Source organism: Hyaena hyaena, unplaced genomic scaffold, assembly GCF_003009895.1.
Source record: "Hyaena hyaena isolate Hyena2069 unplaced genomic scaffold, ASM300989v1 scaffold_47, whole genome shotgun sequence".
NCBI classification, from domain to species: domain Eukaryota; kingdom Metazoa; phylum Chordata; class Mammalia; order Carnivora; family Hyaenidae; genus Hyaena; species Hyaena hyaena.
In genome coordinates, this window is record NW_024080679.1 from 2,878,593 (window position 1) to 2,902,739 (window position 24,147).

General features: G+C 48.1%; 1 protein-coding gene across 10 annotated transcripts in view; it reads right to left on the minus strand.

Annotated features, from left to right (window-relative positions):
* Positions 1-24,147, minus strand: part of ZNF532 (zinc finger protein 532) — a 107,139-nt gene that overhangs the window by 42,889 nt on the left and 40,103 nt on the right. For 9 of the 10 annotated variants that reach the window (XM_039230502.1, XM_039230495.1, XM_039230499.1 and 6 more), the window contains 2 exons: positions 14,890-17,252; positions 1,584-1,765 (listed from right to left, as the gene is read on the minus strand). In XM_039230502.1, coding sequence (XP_039086433.1) covers positions 1,584-1,765; positions 14,890-17,235 — 2,528 coding nt within the window. In that variant the 5' untranslated portion in view covers positions 17,236-17,252. The remainder of the gene's footprint in view (positions 1-1,583; positions 1,766-14,889; positions 17,253-24,147) is intronic. The other variant, XM_039230501.1, reaches the window with a different exon arrangement.

Consider the following 24,147-nt stretch of genomic DNA (forward strand, 5'->3'; position numbering starts at 1 on the left):
TCCTTTGAGCCTGACTGCACAGCTGGTCTTCATTTAGGAGAGGCACCAGGAATAGCAAGAAGTGCAGAAGTCCTGCTTCCTCTATTCATTCCAGCCTAAGTTTACTTTCCTTATACGCAAAAAATAAACACTGGAGGAAAGTTTGGCATCTTTGTGAGAGAGAACAGCACGGAGACAATGTGGCAGAACTGCTTTCCATTATTAAACAAAGAACCTGGCAGTAATCGTTTGAAAACATGGGGTGAGCCCCAAAGCATCACTGTGTATGGTTTTGTGGAATCAAGGGCACCTTCAATGTGTGACTTGCTCCCTAAGCTCTGAGAGCATTGGGAGTATCTTGCTTTCCTCGGTCACACCTCGGTGGAGATGGACCGTAGGCGGCACACTGACTTTACAGACAGAGGCACCGTCGCATGGGAAGGATACATGAATTACCATAAAGTTAGTGGCAAAACTGGCACCAAAAAGAACTCTAGTTCCTTAATTTGCAAACCAAACGCTTCCTACTAAGGTAGATCCCAATGCATCAAGCATGTGTGCTTCTCATGTTTGGAGGCATGAGGTAAAAACATGCACCAAGTCTCTGTTACTGTCAGAAAAATGGGACCGAGCCACCCAGGAACCGATGATGCTATGCCCTAAAAATCACTGAAAAAAAAAAACCCATCAAGTTATACTGACTAGACTTTATTTTTGTAAAATATCATAACTGTATTATAACTAAAAGATATCCTGTGTATTAACAGTCTAACATTCAAGTGACAGGCAACCAAACAGTTAAACACACAATACAGTAATACCTCTATTAACAAAGACATGGTGTATTGGTGACCTGTTATCTGGGCTGACCTTCTCTGGGTCAAAATATAAAAGGCACAGGAATGCATTTCAGAAGGTCACAGAGTGGAAGATAGAGTTCAAGTTCATTGTCACTCAATACCAGCTAAATGAACAGATTTGCCAGATGTTGTAAAAGACGAGTCTGAGATTCTCGGGGGAGCAGTGCAAAGGGTCATTGCTAAGAGGTACACAGAGGAGGGGAACGACCCAGACTTGGGGAAAAGGGGGATAGAGGAAGGTTATCTGGGGTCTGGTGTGGAAGGTTCTTCCACAAAGAGCGCTGTGAGGAAAGGACAAACACCCAAACCTTGGAGATGATGAAATACAAGTAAGGGACCATGCACCCTTTCTGTTTTGATCGGAGGAGATGCGTAAGAGAGAGAGAGAAATGCATGGTGCTCTTACAGGGGTTAAAATGCAGAGAACATGACAACAGAGGGATGCTGGAAAAGGTCCAGGAAGAAAAAGCTCGAACAGTTGAGCAAGGCCGAACCTGGCCACATGCACTAGTGTTGGCTAGAAGGAGGGGCTCCTTTTACCCTCAGCTTTGTGGGGACCGGGGGGCCGACACCACGAGGACTCAAAAGGATCACCTCGACCACAAACAAACTAGGCTCCTGGAGGATCTGTTAATTGAGGTATCACTGTGTGACCCCGAAAACCGCGTGCACAGACCACGCGCGCCGCTGCGCGGGGACAGGTGAACAGAGCTTTACCGGCACGGAAGCAAACAGTATACTGACCGAAAACCAACTCTCCGCGTGTAGTGCAGACAGTTCTTGGTGACGTGGCTCTGGAAGTGCACCGACCTGCAGACGGCCCCGCACTCGGGGCAGATGTAGGGAGATTTGTGCTGATGGATTCTCTGGTGTGACGCGTAACTGCACTGGTTAGGAAGCAGCATCTGGCACATAGTGCAAGTCTTCTAGACAAACCAAAGGGGGAGACAGGGTTGGTCCTACGAAGTACTTTCTAAGACGCAAAGAAGCTTGGTTACACCCCAAAACAACTGCGCATGGCTCATTGCAAATACTGCTATCACGGATTCCAAGTCCAAGGAAACCGCAAACTTAGAAGTTAAACCTTTAAAGTAAAATCCCTCACCCCGTGCAATTGAAATGATAGGTGCTGTGCGGTCAGGGTCATCCCAAAGCATGAGGTTAAGAGAACGTCAGCTTCGGGTAGACGTCCAATTTTGTTACTTTTGCATTTTGTTTATCTAGTGCGGAGAAGGGGTATTTAGAGGAGATATTCTTGCAGATGACCGAGGCAAATCAACGTTAATGTGTACTTCCAAGTTTATAGGCATCTATCTCCACAGTAGCCAGTTCCCACAACTCATAAAAACTTTCTCCAGAATAATAAATTCGAGACTAATCCCACTTTTTTTCCCTTCCTTTCTTCCCACCCCCCTCACTTCTGTCATCTGAAATCTAAAATACAGAAATGCAAAAGAATGACCACAGCAGTTAGTTGTTCTTTTTGCACTTGAATTGGTCTTTCAATGGATGGGCTGGACATTATAGGATTTATAATTGAAATCAATGAACTCAAATTCAGAGACATACATTTAGATATTAAACTGAAACTTTTACACAGCTTAAAATCTAATCACATACAATATCAAGACAAAAAAGCTCTTTGGAAAAGGCCCCACATTAACTAACCGGGAAAAACTGAAAACGCTATTTTTCATCCCGTTACATGTAAGCGGTAAATGTCGCATATTTTTAAAACACCAAAACAGAAAATTTGAGGTAAATATAAAGGGAGGACTTATTGCGTCCACTCCAAAAATAAACCTACCACAGCAGGAGATAAAATGTGTCCAAATTCTAGTTAGCCATTCATGCAGCAAGTACCTGCGACCTTCCGAAATGTCCAATTGGTACTGAAGTCCGTTAAAGAAGGCCTTACAATACAGACTCTAGCTAAGGCTCAAAACAATCTTTTAAACTGACGACAGAGGTATAAAATTTTAAGAAGACTTTTTCTCTTAGCCTTTGAATCTAGCCCCCCAACATTAAGGATTAAACTTCTTCTGAGCGATTGAAACTACGGAAAACCAGAAAACTCACTTAAACATTCTGTCTGGGTCTCCTCCTGAAAAGACTAAAATACAAACTTTATCCCACAACATGTTTATTATTATAATCACAAAATAAGAACATTACAGGCAGCTTTGAGGAGGTTAGCGTCATTGGAAAATAGTGTTCCTTCTCTAATAACACAGAGAGCAAAGGTGAAAACAAGCCACAACAAGGGAAACCAATTCACGGCTTCAAGCATTAGAAGATCCTGGTGCCGTCTACATTATCACAGGTTTCTTTGAACTCAAGTCTTCTATTTGCTTTCGCCACATGGTCATTAATCCCAGGCAGTGAATTACACCATCTGCTTTTCCACGGGCTCCTTAGATATGGACCCCATTCCGCTAGAGGCCGGGTGGTGAGCTAAGTACATACATTTAAATACAACATCCGTTTAAGTCTCATCATGATCTATGAAATAGGTAAATGAGATCACTGGGAAGCTGTGTACATTTTTGGACCTGAGAGCTTATGATTTCATCTATTAGAACCGCCTGACAGTTATGTTGGGACCCGAGGGGACCCCCTCTCCACAGCTTCTCTTTGATCTAAAAGCAGTGTGGTCGTGCTATTTTTATAAGAGGGGGAAACAGCAACACAAATAAAAGAACATCTAAAAAGGAAACAAAGTCTGTGTTCCATAAATGCTCAAAATAACTTTCACATGATCTCGTGTCAAGATAGATCAACACATATCCTCCACAATACATATAAAATTCACAATGAATTATATGCTCTTCCCTCTTGGACATTTACGTATTTATAATACATACACAACTATATAAACAGTCACGGAAATATCGGTGAGTGAAAAAGTTTTGTTGCTAGCAGGTTACCTAAGAGAAGTATTGAAATGATTCAAAGTTGAGAGGAGATTTTAGGAACTACTGAGTGTTCTTTACAACAGAAATCTTGAACTGCAAAGACTGAAAAAATGTATTAGGGTAACAGGTAACCAACAACAGACACCAACAGTTCAATACCGACCTTGCTCGTACCCGCTTCTGGGGGAGGGGGAGCATTCCCTTTGTGACACAGCATGTGACAGGGCGGTGGGGCCCATTGGGCTCTGTGAGGGCTGCTGGCGGCCAGTGCACCCCCCACCCCAGCCCTGTCTAGCTCCAGGCACTTGCCCTCACCCATTTTCCCCGGCTGAGGCTGCTCACCCACTTGAGACACAGAAGTTCAAGGAGAAAGTGGGAGTCGGGACGCACTACTGCCCAAAATCAAAACGCTTCCGTATTTTGCAATTACTGAAATGGGCAAATTCAGTCACTGGGGAAGCACACCGGATAAGGACCTTATCTTCAGTTTACACACACAGATGCATGTACATTCTTGCATATCCGCTACGTTTACTCTCGCGTTTGTCTCTGGATTCTTGTTTCCACTCCTTGCCTCCATTTCCATTCCACTTTGAGAAAAAGCATGGTAGTTTGGTTGTAGACATTCTCCTCCTTGATGCCTATGTGGTTATCCATAGTCTTAAACTCACATGACTGGTACCTAACTGGACTCCCTGTAATTTCTGTTTAAGTTTCATTCTCCCTGCTTCTAGAGAACGCTATTATACCCCCAGATTCCGGAGACGGTGGTGCATTTTCACAGCACTAAGGAGAATATCCCATTAGCTTCTCTGGGATACTCTGAATTCAGGACAACGGCACCCATTCTCTGGGTTGGGGGAAAATATCAGCACGGGGCAGACCAGGATTTCTTTGTGGTCTAAAAGAATATGACTTTTCCTCCTTCTTTAACTAAAACGGGTCTTAAACTCTATTTCTCTACTGTACAAGTTAAGGCTATTTACAAAAAGTTAAATGTGACAACACCTACATCTTGATTAGAAAAAAGTATACAGCTGACCCTTGAACAATGTGGTCTGAACTGTGCGGGTCCACCTCTGCGGGGATTTTTTACAGTAGGGTGGGGCGGTGTATTTCCTCTTCCTTGTGATTTTCTTAACATTTCCCTTTCTCCAGCTTACTTTGTCACAAGGACACATACGACATACAGAACACGTGTTAATCAAAATCAAGTCTTTACGTTATCCGTCAGGCTTCCGGTCAACAGCAGGCTATCGGTAGTTAAGTTTAGGGGGAGCCCAAAGTTGTGTGTGGGTTTCTGACCACGTGGAGAGTCGATGTCCCTAAGCCCCCACGTTGTTCGAGGGTCAACCATAATGAAATGCACTTAAATGGTTTCATGTATCTTCTGACGTTTTACTTCTACCATCTGAAAAAGGGTAAATATTTTCGGTACTGAGTTACCGAACAGTTAATCTCTACTCTGGGGCAGACTCATTTGCCCAGAAAACTGCCACTTTTTAAAGATATGACCTTTCAATGGTCAAGTAACAAGAGTAAGCTATAAGGAGATAAAGCTGAATAGGAGTCATACTCCATTCTTGACAATTACTCATCCGGTGCCCTCCCAGGCCAGGCACCACCCCCGGCGGCTAGTGCACAGACACAGGCTGGGGCGGGGGTAGGGGGATCCAGGGCACGTCCTCGCCCCACTGAGGACCCAGGGATGCCCAGACTCGGCATCCTCCTCGCACCCATGAGGAATCCTCTGAGTAATGAGGAAAACAGTTCTGTGTGTTTTGACTCATGTTTTATGGAAGAAAAATGCCCTGGCGAAGATGAGAAAAGCTGGAGAAATAGGAGTAAATACACCGTGTCTGTTGCTTACATTTCAAACAGACCAAAGCCAGCAGCAGCCTGCGACAGTGGGCCTGAAGGTCAAAGCACGGCTGATGTAACAGCCCCCGCGCCGCGTAAACGGTTCCTGCCCCGCGGAGAGCAGTTTTGTAGCCTTCTGCCTACAGCAGAATCACCCCCCCCACCCAATAATACCAGTAATAACAAAGTACACCAGTTTGTTATCTGGCTTTCATGTTCATCCAATTTCACGATGAGAATATGGACAAAGTGTTTCATCTGCGATCTGCCTTACGCTGGCAATGACACGATGAAAGATTTCTAGCAGAAATGACTATACACATACTTTTGTTTCCAAAGCTGGTGGGTCGTTTTGTCCTCCAATCATTCTGCTATACTAAAAACTCCTAGTAAGAGCTGACAGTTAATGAGTGAGTTTACAAAAAGCGGGAGGGTCAGCACATGCAATCTACTGAGAGAATAATCGTGGGAGAAAGGGTTGGTAACACTAACATGCAAACTGGGACGGGACTAGTCTGACCGGAACTGAAATTAAGCCCTTAGCAGAGCAGGACCAAGCAAGAGTCAGGAGTCTACAGCTAGTAATCTGTTGGGCGGCAAGTGAGGGCACAGAGGTGGGCTCCATGGTTTCCAGAAGCGGCTGCTGGAGCAGAGCATGTCTAGAAACAAGGCCTGGCCAGAGGTGCTCAAGAAAATGTAATATTCACGGTGGGTTATGCTAACGATGCCCCAAAACTAAACTGAATCAGCAAGCCCTTGAAAACGAGGGTCACTGCAGAAAAGCCGCCTCTTGTCTGCTGGCCTGGCTAGAAGCCAAGAGTCCATTCTCATATAATTCTTAGGGTCCCAGCTGCCATAAGACGCTCCTGTGTCTTCAGTTTCAGTGTGACAAAGCGGAAAGAACGATAAGCCAGCTAGAACGAAATCTTGCCTTGAGTCCCCGTCCTGCCACTCACTGGTCTTTTGTTTCCCCAAATGTAAAACCAAAGGGCTGACTGCGAGACCCATAACATTCTCAGATTCTAATGCTGGTGTAGATTCTATGGGAATAAAGCTGATTCTGCCCAATTAAGAGGTTACTACAGTATGTCTGTGCTTGGTTAAATTCAGTCATGGTTTTCTGAGAGGTAATGACATTCTGGTACATTTTAATATCAATTATTAAAAGTATAGTTGTCAGCTCTTAAATACTTCATGGAGCACAGGGAAGCTTCTCCACCCCTCTACCTACTCCTTTCTTTCAGTGTGTCCGAACGCAGGCATTCTTATAATCAGACAGGCGGGAATAAAAACCTCCAGCCAGGGCAGATTAACTGGTGCTAGAAGTGAAGGGCACGTGTGGCTCCATTTTCACCGCACTGCTTGACTCCACATCATTGGGTGGGGAAAGGATCCACCCAAGATCCTCTGGGCGATGAGCAGACACAGGCAGGGCAAGCCGGGCCAAGCATGCTTGGGGTCCTGCTACCATCACGTGTCAGAGTGCGACGCGATTCCGTGACTTGGATTCTGTCTTGGGGAATGTGGGGCCGTGGGCCTTGGGCTAAACCACACCTTCCAACCCGGCTCTTAGCAGAGACCTGCACCAGCGGGTGTGCTGAGCATGGGGCCGGTTCATGACACGACGGCACTCTGGATTCTCTGTGGCCATCGGTACGTTTGTACACAGACTGTCTGCAGGACAGCTGCGGGAGGGGAGTGACTGGGCAGGCGGAATTCAGCAAATGCCACCAGAACCTTACTGCGTCCCCCTGCATTTTCCAAAGGTCTCAAAGGCTAAACACGCACGTGTGGGAAGGCACTGGGCGGAGATCCGTCACCCGCAGCCACGGATGGGGTTAACAAAAGAGGGACCCTTCACAGGGGTCCAACAAGCACCCTCGGAAAACTCCCGGAAGGACCCAATCAAACAGCAACAGGGGTCAACATCTCAATGGGGAGAAACGGACAGATGGATGGGTGATGGGGCTGCACTCGGCCAAAAGAAAGTAGTTCCCAGGAGCAAGGCTGGGGTCTTCAGAAGCTGGGCTCCACGGATGACAGAGGGAAAACGAGAGTCACCACCTCATTCCTAATGGCCTTGGCAGGCGGGCTATGGACAAGGACATTGCTCTGGCAGAGGCAGTGTTTTGAGACACAGAGAAGTGGGGAGGCCCAGACGGTCAAATGGGCCGCTGTGCTCCCGGACACCTAGTTCCACAACTCAGCCCAGAGTCACAGGTGGGAAGCGTGCGGAATCTATCCTTGAAGACAGAGCGGCTGCATAGGGTGTTTAAAGACTGAAACTTCCACTTCCAGGAAAATGGAATAGAAGTCCCTCTCCCTGGTCCTCCCACTGAGCACAACTGAAACTCCTGAGCATTATCTACAAAACAAACGTTAGAATATTCTGAGAGGCAGAGAGAAGAAGGCAGGCAGGCTGGTCAGGGGATCTCGGGACCAGAGCAATGACATGGTGATGAGTTCTCTGGGTTTCTTTTTGCCTCGTGTACCCCAAATTTGGAGCTAAAGAAGGTGGCAACTCAGAAGCGCAAATAGGTGGAGACAAAAAAAAGAACAAAATCCCTAACAAAAGCCTGCTATATTTCTAGGCAAAGGGCAGGGAAAGGGGAGGCTAACGAAATAGAAAACTTTTAGACAATTACTGCTCTACTCCAGGCCACGCACCACAGGAAATTGTGGCTCCACAGCCACCATGCCAAGTGCAGGTACAGCCTAGACCTCCACCCTCTCGCAGCTGCAGTAAGTTGTCCCTACACCCTTGAGGCAGATGGTGGCAGAGAAAACCAGTAGGGAAGTGGGGCTTTCATCTCTCCCAAGTGATGGAGTCCCTTACTAGCCCAGATGTTTAAAACAAAAAACAAAAAACAAAAAACCAAAAAAATAAAAAACAACTCCAGGCCCAAAAGAATTCTACAAATTATTTTTTAAATAAACACTAATAGTAGAGTCTCTTCCAGAAAATAGAAGAGAATTCTTGTCGGTGCATTATTTAAAGCTAATAGTAACCTGTCCAAAACCAAAGGCAGTAAACACACACACACACACACACACACACACACACACACACACACACCTCAAAAAGCTACATGAATTCACACGTGAAATTCGAACACAAAATTATTTGCAGATAAAATTCACAATATATGAAAGGAATTTACATAGCCTGACCAAGGAGAAACCATTCCAGGGATGCAAGGCTGGTTCAATACCTGAAAAATCACCCAAAATACTGACTCCAATAAACGAATTCAACAAAGTCATGAGGTACATGACAAATATAGAAAAGTTAACTGTATTTCTACAGATCAGCAATGAACATGTGAATGCCGAAAAGTATAATACCATTTACAATTGTTAGAAAGCAGGAAAAGAAAGAGCAAAACGACACTTAGAGGATGTGTATGATGAAAACCACAAAATGATAACAGACATTAAATATCTAAATCAATGGAGAGACGTTCTGTATTCATGTCTACAAGGCTCAACACAGTAAAGATATCAATTCTCCCCAAGCTGATATACAGGTTTAATGTAATTCCTATCAAAATTCAAGGAAGATTCTTTGTAATTAGGGACAAGACTATTCTAAAATTTGTATCCTAGAAGAACTAGGATAGCAAAAAAAGTGTGAGTGTCAACTATCGTATTTAAAAAAAAAACTATTTTGAGAAAAAAAGAATAAAAACTGGTGCAGTATCCGTGTACTGGATTTCAAGACACTGTAAAGAACATGAGAACAGAACCCAGAACCCAGAACTAACCACACACAAATATGCCCAACTGAGGCACACCTGGCCAGCTCAGTCAGTAGAGTGTACAACTCTTGATCTTGGGGTTGTGAGTTCGAGACCCACAATGGGCACAGAGCTTACTTTAAAAAAATTATGCCCAACTGTTACTTGACAGAGGTGCCAAGGCAACTGAGGAAACAGAGGAAAGACAGTCTTCTGGATAACTGGTATCAGGGAAAGATGACGCGCATGGGGAAAACAGACAACCGCATAAAACTCAGTGTACGTCTCCTACCTTACACTAAGACTAACCCAAATGGATCATGGGGTTAATTACGTGTGAAATCCCAAACCATAAACTTTTAGGGAAAAAACGCAGGGAAAAAAAATTTCAGAATCCAGAGCAAAAGACAGGCTTGACGCCAAAAGCTCAAGCCCTAAAAGGCAAAACCAATGAAGTTGAAACCATCTGCTCTGCTGAAGACCTGCTTTAAATATGCAAAGGCTCAACTCTACTTCTGTAAAAACTTTTAAAAAGATGGAAAGACAAGCCACAGCAGGGAGAAAAGACTTGCAACCACACACTTAACAAGGGACTAGTATCTAAAATACAAGAAATCTTAAAACTCAACAGTTAAAACACACACACATGTGATCTAGTTAGAAAATGGGCAAAAGTGGGGCACCCGGGTGGCTTAGTCGGTTAAGCGTCCGACTTTCGCTTAGGTCATGATCTCGCGGTTCGTGGGTTCGAGCCCTGCGTCGGGCTCTGTGCTGGCTGCCAGCTCAGAGGCCGGAGCCTGTTTCAGTCTGTGACTCCCTCTCTCTCTGGCCCTCCCCTGCTCACGCTGTCTCTCTCTCTCTCTCCTAGAAATAAATAAAACATTAAAAAAAAAAAATTAAAAAAAAAAAAAAGAAAATGGGCAAAAGTGACATTTCACCAAAAAGGATATGCAGAGGGCACCTAAACACATGAAAAATAAGGTTCTAGGGGGTGCCAGGTAGCTTAGTCAGTTAGCATCTGACTTTGGCTCAGGTCATGATCCCATGGTCTGTGAGTTTTAGCCCCATGTCAGGCTCTGTGCCGACAGCTCAGAGCGTGGAGCCTGCTTCAGATTCTGTCTCCCTCTCTCTCTGCCCCTCCCTCCATCTTACTCTCTCTTTCATGCAAAAAAACAACAAAAAAACAAAACAAAACAAAATTTAGAAAAGTTTTTTTTAAGAAAAAAGATATTCTAGATCATGAGCTACTGGGGAACTGCAAATAAACACCACTAGCAGCTATCTCACTTTTACCAAAATGGCTAAAATGTCAAATACACCCATCAAAAGCTGGTGAGGATGCAGAGAAACTGGACCACTCATTCGTTGTCCATGGAACAGGAAACTGTGCAGGCATTCTGGAAAAGAGTTGCTTAAAAACATAAATGTATCAACTACCATACGACCCAGTAATTATACACCTGACCTTTCATCCCAGCAAACTCCAGCTCAGGTCCACACAAAAGCCTGGACACAAATGTTTATAGCAGCTACATTCAGAATTCACCCCAAACTGGAAAGAATGCAGTAATCCTGCAAAGACCAAAAGGTAAACACCCTGCGGTACGACCTCGGATGGAATATTACTCAGTGATGTGAAAGAACACACTAGGTTCTATACACGCTAGAACCCGTATGAAATCTCCGGGAAATGAGCCAGTCCCTAAAGGTTACATAACGATGTGGCTCCATGTGTAAAGCATTCCTGAAATAACACCACCATAAAGATGGAAAAGAGATTAGAGGTTGCTGGGGGTTAAGCGGCGGGTAGGGGTGGCTCTAAAAAGGCAATAGGAAAATTGCCGATGGTCATGGAAACCATTCTGCAGACTCAATGCATCAATGCCAATTATCCCCGCGATGATAACTATTCTACCATCTTGCAGTGTTGGACTGGGGGAGAGTAAATAAAGGATACGCAGGATCGCTATATTGTTTTACACAAATCTAAAATTATCCCAAAATAAAATGTTTGATTTTACGGTGTCCGGGTGGCTCAGTCGGTGAAGTGTCCGACTTCAGCTCAAGTCATGGTCTCATGGTGCGTGAGGTTGAGCCCCACACCAGGCTCTTTGCTGTCAGCACAGAGCCTGCTTTGGATCCTCTGTGCCCCTCTCTCCATCCCTCCCCCACTAGTTCTCTCTCTTTCTCTCTCTCTCTGTCAAAATAAATAAACTTAAAAAGTTTGGGGTGCTTGGGTGGCTCAGTCGGTTAAGCATCCGACTTCAGCTCAGGTCATGATCCCACGGTTTGTGAGTTCGAGCTGCGCATCGGGCTCTGTGCTGACAACTAGCTCAGAGCCTGGAGCCTGTTTCAGATTGTGTGTGTGTGTCTCTCTCTGACATTAAGAAAAAAAAAAAAAGTTTAATTTTAAAAATTCAGTGATTTGAGAAAGAAGACCAAAACATCAACACAGAACCCCGCAGTGGTAGCAGGTAAAATTCTTACATGACCATGGTAACTGTACGTAGAGGCGGGCGGGGGGAGGCGGGGGAGGGCAGGAGAAACATTCCTGCTGCCCACGAAGTAGTACACCCACCTCTAAGCCTGGTCAAGAGCCGCAGGTCATGCGCGAGGGGTAGTGGGCCTGTCCTGCGGCAGCCCACAGTCGCACCCTTGAACCTTCAAGATCAGCAGCAGCAGCAGGGTCAATGCAGCAATCGGCTGTGAAGGTCCCCAACCTACGACTGCCCTGCAGGCCGAGGGGACCCTGCCCAGGAAAGTGCTAACCTCACGCCAGAGTCCCATTCCCGAAGGAAGAGCCAACGTGGGAGGCCACGGGGGTCCCGACAAAGGGGAGGCAGTCCACTCTCTCGGTAGAAGTTTAAATACCAGGCTGTGGTGGGAAAGGGAGGAGACGGGGTTTAGGAGAGAGACTGCTACTTGAGGTGCCATTAGCTCAGCCTCGACGTTTGGTTAGCAGACACGTTTGAAGAGCCGTTCTCAGGGAGGGGCCGGTTCCCACAGCCAGACTTGTTTTCCCCAACTGGACAGAAGTCCACGTTGTAAACTGGCCACGAGTCTCGTGAAGAGCAAAGCGGGCAAGATCAAATGAAGAACTTTCCCTCTTCTCGCTTGGGTTCTTCCTGGCTTCGGCCCCCAGCTCTCCCACCGGCGTCACCCGATGCCACACCACACCCACAGCCGTGGGTGGGGACCCCTCCCGGTTTCCGCTGCACTGGGGGCTCGCACAGAACAGCCACGTGGGTCCTACCAACACCCTGGGCCATGGAGGAGACTCGGCGTTGGCTTCATTACACCGAGTGCTGATGAAGCGGCAGCGTTCCCGCGGACCACCGCGCTGAGCAAGGGTCAAGGCTGCCTGCTGGGTCTGCAGAGAACCCCCCTCTGGCCTGGTGGGGGAACACGGGGAATTAAGAGGGGGCAGTTCTGGGCACGGACTCCAGTAAGAGAAGAGGAAACGAGAACAGGAGGCGTAGGCCACGGACACGTTTATGGTGCAGGCAGCCGAGGTTTCGGAGCATAAATACAAACTGGGTGGACACGTGGCCAGGCAGGGCGGGGGGGGGGGGAAGAAAAGACAGTGCAGTGGGGGACATGGGGGGTAAGGGGAATGTTCGGCTCAGTGTATATTTGGCCCTAGATTAATGTTCCTCTGCCATGACTCATTCCTAAGTATTTCAGGTAAAACAGGTGAGCTACACTATACGCTTGTCCCAGCGAAACGCCAGAGTCGAGGCAAAGCAACCACGCGTGCGTGCACATACACACACACACACACACACACACACACACGAGAGAAGATGTTAATCTCCTTCCCTGAGGGAAATGTCCACCCCAGTTTGACCCTAGTTTGGCTGTTGGGCCTGAACGGTCAATACAGAACAAAAACTAGGGGAATACACAGAAGAAGTTCTACACCTCAGCCCACGTCCTTGCCCCTTCCCAGAAAAGAAAGATCCCAAAGAGAACAGACGATGAGAGGGCAGCTCAAAGTGCCAGATCCTGACCCACGCACACGAGCTAGGCGAGACGTGAGGGGAAGAGCCCTGTGAATCCGGCACTCACCCAGCCCCCACACAGAGCACCAGCGGACGTAGAAACAAGGCAAGAGAACAAACAGAACGAAAGAAATGGGTTTTTTTAAAAACTACAACCTTTTAAGATGGGAAGAAATACGGCCTTTCTGATGAAGCAGTGACAAGGTCCGAGGGCACCCAGAAAGAACCCAAGTGTGTCACCAGAACACGCGAGAAGGGCTATGTCACGCCGCCTTCCTGAACAAGCCAGCCACTCTACCGAGTGCTCCACTGTCCGGGCCAAGGAAATCTAACATCCGATGCTGCAAGAATGCTCTCAAAACTCTCTAAGGTTTCCATCTCCACCCAACTGAAAATCCAAAGGAAAAAATTCATCAAGGTATTCTTGATCTTCTGTTCCCCCAACTCAAATCCTCCAAAGAACTTAACTCAGCAGTGGCCCTTGAGGAAACTGATCCCAGCAGCTCTATCAGACATCCGGACCACAGCGTCAACCTCCCAGTCAACAAGATACAGAGGCGAATAGAGGAAAGCGGGTCGCTGCTGGGTCTTCGCAGACTGAGGTTCGAGCCAGTATTAGCTCAAACGAGCAGCCCCTTCCAACTTCGTGAGTTTCCTGGTTTGGACAATAAACCGTACAGTCTGTCTGGCTTGAATTTGGTTCATTCAACACGTCCAGTTAGTTCCAAATAAGTCTCACATTGTCTGTAAAGCATACTGATCGGTCTACTAGCCAAATGGTGGCTCACGGAGAGAAGACGATGATGGAAGATAAAAGGGCTCACTGATGTCCACTGAGACATGCATTTCACCCACATCAACCTACACTTCACCACCAAAAGAGAGTAAGGCTAAAAATAAAAGCTACAAAGAAACGCGAAGACATTCTGTTCAAATGGAGACGGTTCTCCATTTGTAGGTTAAATTCGTCATCCTGAGGACTTGTGAACATACTTCTGGACCAACACCACTATGGCTAGCAGGCACACCATGTAAGTGGGTACCGATTAAGTCTGTTTAACTGTATAAGACAGTAATTATAAATAACAGGAATTCTTTTTTCAAGCCCCAAATTGCCATTAATAACCAGGAACGGTGGTGATGTAACCTGACTTGAACACCGGATACAATGGCACGATACTATCATTGGCCACATCTCAGACCTCCCACATGTATACCAACGACCCAACAATTAAGAACGCACTTATCCCACATCTAAGTCGCCATAACTCAACTAGTACATTGAGTTTCTGTCAAAAAAAAAAATCATCTTCCGAAGAAGTGGTTTATAAAATGAGACTCATATTTCAACACTGTTCAAGTCTCTGAAAACAACCCTTTCTCTCGTGCACTCACACACGCACACGCGCGCACACGCACACATGCACGCACTCCCATTTAACTGAGTTCCCACCCTGAAAATCAAGGGCATCATCGTATAGAGCACTCATGTCTACGGATTCGTCACCGAAACACCCAAATGGAAGGGATACTCTACTTGTCCGCTCGCATCTGCAGCCTGCTGGAAGTGCGTGGCCAGCGACGCCTCGTCCTGGAAAGCTTCATTACACTCCAAACATTTCAGACTATGCCTACAGAGCTTGGACGGGTCTTCATCCAGAGGCATCGCTGGAATGATGGGTGCGCTGGAGGGAGCGGATATGACTGTCCCCGTGAGGCCGGACTGAATCTTCGCTACAGTGTGCGCGCCGGCTCCGGCGGAGCTTGGAAGAACGGAGGACGAAGTGGAAGTATTGCTGGACGGAGAGACAATCATTTGATCAGCTGGGACTGGCTTTAAAATCAAGTGGGAGCACTGCATCACAACCCCCTTTTCCTTATGCCCGCGGGCGTGGGAAAGGAGACTGCACTTGTTGTAAAAAACGAGGTTCTTGGTACAGTGGTTACACGTTACTTCGATGCGCACGCTGCGCCGGTCGTAGTGCTGGGTCAGGCTCTTCTCCAGGGCGAAGGAGTCGCCGCACTCCAAGCACTTGTACCCGCGGGTCGGCAACGTGATGCCTGCGCTGGCAGGGGGACTGAGGTTGGGGATGTAAACTGGGACTGGGTTGACGCTGCTCAGCACCTTGTTGAAAGCCTCCACCACGGAGCTCTGCAGGGACGAGACCACCTGCACCCGAGACACCTTTTTGGGCGGCTGCGAGGCCGCTGCATTGATTATTGCCTGCTTTATTTGCTGCTGAGGTTTGGTTAGCACTTGGCGGAGCTCGGAGGTGGCCTGGGCGCCCTGAGGCAGAAGGTTAAGGTTGGCGAGGTGCACAGTCTTTGGCACGAGTTTGGCATTGGCCAGGCTGGACGCCGGCACCACGACGGTTTGCTGCTGGATGGCGTTGGCGGCTTTGATGATGGCGCTGCTGGCGCTCTGAACGGATGCAGCCGAGATGACCGTGGCTTTGACCGTCGTGTTGTTAGCGAGCTTCAGATTAATGACTTGCGAGCCCGCCGTCTTCACGGCAGACACCGGAAGGAAGGCGGTCGCCACGGGCTTGATGGTGACCTGTTTGGGGGTCAGCTCTGCAGGGGTGACCGCGTTGGTGACCACCGCTGACTGCAGAGGCGCTCTGGGCGGGGAGGAGAGGACAGCAGCCGAGGCCGGAGAGGACAGGAGAGACGTCACAGATGCCATCACGGACCCTGCCTGCTCCGAAGGCTTCTTCCCAGAGTCGAGATCGACCTCTGGCAACACCCTCGTCACTGTTCTCTTTATTTCCCCAGAAGACGTCTTGATGGTTTTTATGCGGACTTTGGGGATTGCTGGTGTCGACCCCGCGGGAGAGGACGGCGACCCCTTGCTGCTGTTCTCGCTGGAGATGCTCCTGGGGCTGTCTGGCTGCTTCAGGGACACTTTCTTTGTCCCGTCGATGAGGCTCTGGGATTCAGGAGACTTCTCCACAGCTCTGGGGCTATCACTTGCCTCTTTGGGTAACGGAGAGGGCCCCCGCGACTCGGCCACCGGTTCCTTGCAGGAGTCGGAGGCCGCCTTTTTAGCACTAAGTGCTGCTATTGCAGCGATACAGGAGGACAGCTTGGATGATGGCTTTGACCGCGACGGCGCCACGCTGCCGAGGCTGGGCTCGCTCTTCTCGGCGCTCAGCTTGCCGTCGTGGGCCCTGTTTTCAAGCACCTTTTCGGAGTTTTCCTTCAGCTTATCCTCTGCTTTTCTGGCTTTGAAAGGCTCGTAAACGCTCAGATTTATGGAATTTGTTTCTGTTTCTCGCTTAACAGCTCTGCTTTTGTCTGAGCTGCCTGAAGGAGAGACCCCGGTTTTGCTCGCACTGTCCCCTGCGAGCGCCTTGGGCTTGTCGGAGCCCTGCGGGGCGGCCGGCCCCGGCAGCACGTGCGCCCGGAAGCCGGGGCGCACGTCTTCCTTGTCAGGCGGGTCGTCCACCTCTATCTTCTCGTCGTCGTCGAACTCCTCAGCACTGGAGATGGGGCTAAACTGGCTGAACGTGGAGTCTTTTAAAGTCACCTCCGAGGCGGGCGCGTCGCCTTTCAAGGACTTGGATCCGTCTTTGCTGTAACCGTCGAGAGAGGGCGCGGAGAGAAACCCATTGTGCAGGCCGTTGCCCGCGGCACTGTGGCCTTCCTTCTCGGCGCCCTCGGAGGAGTCGATGTTCCGCACGTTCTTCACGATGACGCTGACACCTACGTCGGAAGAGGAGGGCGTGTGCGAGTCCTCGTCGCCATGGGCGTTCTGCTTGATGTGGCTTTCCTGGTCCTCGTGTACAGACTCGATGGCTGCTTTCGGATCGACCATGTCTGGGATGTCAAATGCTGCCAGGAGGTCATCGAAGTCTGGGGTCTTCATATCCCCCATGGTCATGAATGTGATCAGATGTTCTGTTAAACGAACAGAAATAATCCCGTCAGCAATGAAAACTCGGTAACGATGGGATAAACAGCCCCACAGGGTTTCACAAACACGGTGATGAGGACCAAGAAAAGAGCAGGCTGATAACTACCTTCTTACGAGGGGACTCAGTGAACAAACGTCCAGAGAACGTGTGTAAAGCCTTGATGATTACAGCTTCAAACTAATTTCACCAAAATGCTAGAGAGCACCCCCCGAAGGACAACTCTCTAACAGGAAGGAAGCTGATTGGAACTGGCACGGCACGAAAAGTAGCCTTCGGTGCAACACCCAGAAAGCTTGCCATTCACCACTGCGTTCATCAGACCGTTTCCACAAAAAGCTGTTTGCAAACCTATTTCGGTCTCTGTACCATTCGATTCTCCTGGCAAAATCAGCACTATTACAGTCACTGCCACGTTTGGCCTCTCGCATGAAAAGGAATATATGACAATCGAAAAAATAATAATAATTACTGATTTCAATTCGCCCACAAAACAAAGAAGCATCCCAACCCATCACATAATGTTGAGGTTTAAAAACAAAAAAATCCTACGGGGCTCATTCCATCATTTGTTACTGAATCCCACTTTTCTCTATTGTGTTAGGGAAAAAATACTCTCCTGGTAGAAGAGCATGGCGTCCCCTCCGTCTCCCTCTCTGCTTCACCGCTTTTAGCGGCTAAGGTAACACGGCCATTTCCTGGCTGCCACTCACCCGGCACAGTGGGCTGGCACGTGGCTGTGGCGGCTGAGGACAGCCCTGCCACGACACGGCTGTCGGCGCGGCAGGGCCCGGGGGGAGGGAGGCCGCCCCCCCTGCGCCGCGGCTAGAGCGGGGCGGGGCACGTCCCCGGGCAGGAGGAGGACAGAGCTTTCGGAAAACGGACAGTGACCGCCATTACGACAGATGAAGGATTCCAAACCCGTGAAACGCTTGGGGCCTTCAAAGGACACCCTTTGCCCCACCTGCAGAGGACACGTGATTGGGAAGATCAGACGTGACTCCACTGGAAGAGAGAGCCCTCTCCCGCCCGGCTCTGGGACCCCAGCGCACGGTTTCTAGGTAGCTTCCGGTAGGCGGCACGGCGTGTGTATACAAGTGTGCACACATTTGTCTCTTCATTCCTGCCAGCCTGTCAGCTGACTGAAGATGACTTGGTCTCACTCACGTTACCCCGTAAGGGCCGCATGACTAGCACACCACAAAGTCAGGGCTGGCCCACGGGACTCCTATTGGGAGGCGGGGCCCAGACCTAGCGCCGTCCCCCACCAGCTGCGGGGCCCTCGGGAAGGGAGGGCATCTCTATGGGTCTATTCCTTCCTCCTGCAGTGGAGGGAGGCAGGCAGCCAGGAAGAGAGGGAAAAGAGGAAACAAGAAACCAATGTAGAAGGGAAGAGGGTTACGGCTAGTTTTAGGCAACATTCAACGGAAGAATCAGCTTGATTTGTAGATACACGTTCCTAGACTCTTTCCTTCTCAAAACTCACTGTTGTTCCTCATTTAAACCTGCTTTAAATCAGTGAGAGATTGTCTTCCACGTTTTACTAAAGTGTTTAATGACTTTGGGGGTGGGGTATGATCTGTAAAAGATCACGCATTCCTAACAAAAATACGTGTACAGGGGTCCAGACAGGATTTCTACATCCGCGTGAAAACTCACATAAACCACAAATCCATCCACAGGCACTGAGCCACCCTCCTCACTGTGGGACACATCCCAACACTTCTAATGATTTGGATGGGAAAAACTACTATTAAAGACGAAATCTGGGGGCACCTGGGGGGCTCAGTCGGTTAAAGGTCCAACTCAGGTTCCGGTCATGATCTCAGTGTCTGTGGGTTTGAGCCCCGCGTCAGGCTCTGAGCTGTCAGCACAGCTCCTCCCCCCTCGTACTTGCTCTTTCTCTCTCAAAAATAAAAATTAAAAACACTTTAAAAAAGAAAAAAAGACGAAATTGGGTGATGGGCATTAAGGAGAGCACTTGCTGTGATGAGCTTTGGGTGTTGAATGTTAAGTGATGAATCACAGAATTTTCCTGAGACCAGTATCGCAGTGTATGTTAACTCACTAGAATTTAAATAAAAATTTGAAAAAATAAAAATAAAAATGAAATCAACAAGCACGGTTCAACAGGAATGAGTTAAGGAACAAATCACATCTCCGTTAAGGCAGAACTAAAAACATCCCATGTACTTTTCCCTAGATGGTTTGCTTTAGCCCAGAGAAAACACCCCAGGGCCACCACTCTCTGAGACAGGGGCCTGGTGGGACCAGACAGGGAATAATGTCCCCAGCATCAAACCACAGCCCAGATACAAGGTGTGGAGGAAAGAAAACACCAACAGTTCTAAGCTGATATTGCTGTGAAAATATCCATGACCAGTTGTACCCAGGGCAAGTTTGTGATTATGATTTTCTGTTGAGAATGAAATTGGACATTTAAACTGCAAAGTATACGAAATGGAAACTCCATCTGCCAGATTAATACCCACGTAAGAGTCCACCCACTGAGGAATAATCCCTGAACGTCACTACTTTTATTTTCAAGCAGCAAACTGCAGGGGCAGATCAAAACTCGCAATCAAATCATGCTGTGGTCCATCTTTACCACATTTGTAGATGGACGTTCGTAGAGAACTCAAGACACAGAATTGTGAGCTACCGCCCAACTCCCGCCAGCGCTGGAAGGGTCTGAAAACTGTTTTGTTTTTTAATTTTTTTAATGTTTATTTTTGAGAGAGAGGGAGGGCACAAGCAGGGAAGGGGCAGAGAGAGAGGGCAACACAGAATCCGAAGCAGGCTCCGGGCTCTCAGCTGTCAGCACAGAGCCTGACGCGGGGCTCAAACTCATGGACCACAAGATCATGACCTGAGCCCAAGTCGGACGCTTAACTGAGCCCCGCAGGCGTCCCTGAACAGTTTTTGTAAGTCACCACTTATCTAAAGCTTGGATCCAGGCTCTAGACCTCCCCAGGGGTAGCTGGGCTCCGCCTTGGTCTCTCCACCCCCCTTTTTACAGTGACACAGGGTTTATGGCACGTGCCCCCCTCCTGTAACTTGGGTGAACGAAAGACATCACCCAGTTCCACATCAGTCCATCCCAGAGAGCAGTCGGATCAGGAACAAAGAACATAAGAGGCCATTCAAACACCCCTGGGTGGCAGGCCCAGGACACGCGACCACAAGAAATGATAGAAGGTCTTGCGTGAAACAAAGTTTGTCGAGCAAATGACCGCTTGGATCCGCAGTGTAACAGGCAGGTACTTAGGAATCCTTGGAAGAGGAGTAAATGGATCTTCACATCTTCCTCTCCGGTTTGCACGACAGGGACGTGCCTGACACAGTAGGGCAGTACCCGCCCCCTCGCTGCCCGTATCTCTTCCTCCCTGCCCAACTAAAGCAGAGGTGAGGTTTGGAAAACCCCAGAGAGGAAGCCCAGGGGCCGAGAAGACATTCCTGGGTCAGCAGCAACTCCTTCTCGGCAGTCATGTGGCCACACACCCTGCTCCCCTGTCCCCGTGTCACTTCAGTCTGACACCTTCTCTTGTGGGAAGAGGGTGAACTTGAGGGTAAGATAACGGGATATTCTGAAGAGGTAAGAAGGAATCAGCAGTGGCCCCAAAACCCAGGAGTCGGCCCTCCCGGTTCACTTGAAGGAACGTGAAGGTCGAGGGCGCGAAAGCACGAGAGCAGAGCCCAGCGGGCTCTGAAACCCAAGCTCACCCTGCGGTGGCCTCACCGCTGCGGGGTTGTAGAACCGTGTAATGAATCCCGCTCTCTGTAACTTCACACTTCTTTTGTGGTTCACAGAAATGTTTTCCAGACCCACAATCACACTGTCCTATTACCCGTTCCCTTCCCGCACTCAGAAAGGCAAGAGCAGACTTTCCACTCGGGGGCAAGAAAATGTTTCACTCCCTCTTCACGTCCCACTTACGTCGGGTACAAAGAGCGATGTTTATATTTGAAAGCTCTGTCCATTTTTCATCCCAATTCCGAAGTACCGCTGTTTTGAAAACATCACAAAAATAAACTTCAGTATTCTCTTTTAAAAGGTAATAGGGGCACCCGGGTGGCTCACGGGGTTAGCATCCAGACTCTTAATCTGGGCTCCGGTCATGATCTCAATTGTGAGATCAAGCCCTAAGTTGGGCTCTGCTGATAGCACGGAGCCTTGGGATTCTCTCTCTCCCCTCTGCCCCTCCCCAGCTCGCTCGTGCGCTCTCTCTCTCTCTCTCAAAATAAATGATCTTTTAAAAAAGAAAAGTAATAGACAGAGGACTGACTTGAGCTCCTCTTCCCCTGCACAGCTTGACTATCAGACAGCATTAGCTTTCGTTATTATAACAATGTCTTTCATTTCATTTGCTCTCTATAAAACATATCTTCCTTCAAAGGCACTAATAGTCTTTTAATTTAAAACGAAACCCCATATCAATAACCTGTAATTCACTAACAGCATCTGTGCTTCATGTAGAATGTCCCTTTACCCAGAGACCTTGAAAATATCTGTGGGGAGAACGCGAGGCCTGTTTACAAAAGCGGAAATTGAAAGAACTCGGGTCTGTCACGTGATCACTTGATTCTCTCCTCGGACACAGACTAAACATTTCCTTTCCTACCAAAGCCTTAAAATTACAGAAAGCTATCTCGTCTTTGGGAGTTATCAAGTTATCAAGTCAAAAAAAAGGCTTGAGACAAACCTTCCCCCCCCTTCCTCATCCTTCTTACACTTTCCGATAAAAGAAACTGTTCTTTGCGGAGCTGTTTCCCAATTTTAAACCAGCGAATGGCAGCGTGAAAGGCTCAGGTGTCACCGTCCCGGTGAAGGCTAAGTTCAGCTCATCCCCAGGGCTGTGCCTACATGCGCCTGACCCAGCCTGGGTTCTGCCTCCAAGATGGATACACAACGGCAGTCTGGGTGGTGAAAACACGCCAGATTTCCCATTTAAATGGAGAAACTAATATTCTCTTTCCTGAAAACCAATAAACTCTAAAATCATAATGATCCTAGCATACACTGACCACCTTGCAGGTATTATACAAACTTTGCATAGAACAACTGTAATAATACAAGGTCTGTCATTCTTTTGGGGAGACCACATTTGTCACTATTTTCTAGCACTGTCTGGACATGGAAGCCCTTTTTAAAGAACTAATTCAACAGAGTAATGAGTCTAACACATATTTCTAACTCCCTTACCTTTCCTTCAAATATAAAATGTTCTGGGGCGCCTGGGGGCCTCAGTCAGTTGAGCGACAGACTCTGGCTCATGTCTTGATCTCATGGTTCGTGAGTTTGAGCCCCGCCCGCATGGGGTTCTGTGCTGGCAGCTCACAGCCTGCTCTGGATCCTCATTCACCGCTCTCTCTGCCCCTCCCCTGCTCATTTTCTCTCTCTCTCTCTCTCTCTCCCCCCTTTCTCAATAACATTCTTATAACATGTTAATATTAAGCGGTGTTTCACATTCCACATTCCATTTGTTGCTCCTAGAAAAGGAATCTAGCACCCCTGGATTTTAGAAGTCTTCAAAGACACACATGGGACTTGCTTTCTCCTGGCCGCCCACACTTCCCCCGTTCTAGTCTGCACACCTTCAGCTCCTTCTCCACCACCAGTACCTTCTCACCTTCAGTATTCCCCGGGGTCCCCACCAGACTTCCCAGCCACAGAAAGAAAGAAAAGGACAAGAAAGGGAGTGGGAGAAAGAAGGAAATCACATCTCTTTATCCTCAACCGACCTTCTGCCTTCCACTTCTATCCATCCCACTTGAATGTGAACTGCTTATAAAAGAAAAATATTTTCTCACTGCAATTCCGTTCCAAATACCAAGCAGGTTCAGTTATGCAGGTCAGCCCCCCACTTCTTCACTTGGCCTAAACCAGCTGGGAACAGATGTCCGTTTTGTCGTTTTGTCGTGTTTCAAAAAAAGGAGAAACATCTGATCAGCTCAGTCCCTGGAGCAGCTGTTAAGAACTCTGCCTCGGGGCACCTGGGGGCTCAGTAGGTTAGCGCCCCGCTCCTGATCTCGGCTCAGGTCATGATCTCAAGGTTCATGGGTTCGAGCCTCACATTGGGCTCTGTGCTGATAGCTCAGAGCCTGGAGCCTGCTTCGGATTCTGTCTCCCTCTCTCTCTGCCCCTCCCCTGCTCACTCTCTCTAAATTAATAAGCAAACTTAAAAAAAAAAAAAAAAAGAACCTCTGTCTCCGTGCTTCTCTGGTGGGGGGTGGGGTGGCCGGAGTGGATAAGAAGACTGGGTCCCCAAACTAGCAGACACTTAGATTTCAAAAATAACAGTAATAGGGGCACCTGGGCGACTCAGTTGGTTGAGCATCTGACTTTGGTTCAGCTGATATCTCACAGTATGTGAGTTCAAGCCCTGCATCGGGCTCACAGCAGGCTTGCTGCTATCAGCTGTCAGCACAGAGCCCACTTCAGATCTTCTGTCTCCCTCTCTGTGCCCCTCCCCCACTCACGCTCTCCCTTTCTCTCTCAAAAAATGAGAACATAAAAAAAAAATGATAGCAATAAAAATACACATGCGTGCGCACACACACACATATGTACACACCGAAGTGTGCACAGCTCTGAGGAAAACTAAGCAATAACACATGGATCTACGGAGAAGCTCTTAAGAATTATAGGCCATTTGATGTGTAGCAACATGGATGGACCTTGAGGGTGTTATGCTGAGCGAAATAAGTCAGGCAGAGAAGGACAAATACCATATGTTTGCACGTATAGGAGGATTAGGAGGAACTTGAGGGAGGACCAAGGGGGAGAAGAAGGGCGGAAATGGTGGGGGAAAGGGAGAGAGGCAAACCATGAGAGACTCTTGAATGCTGACAAAAACTGAGGACTGATGGATGTGGGGGGG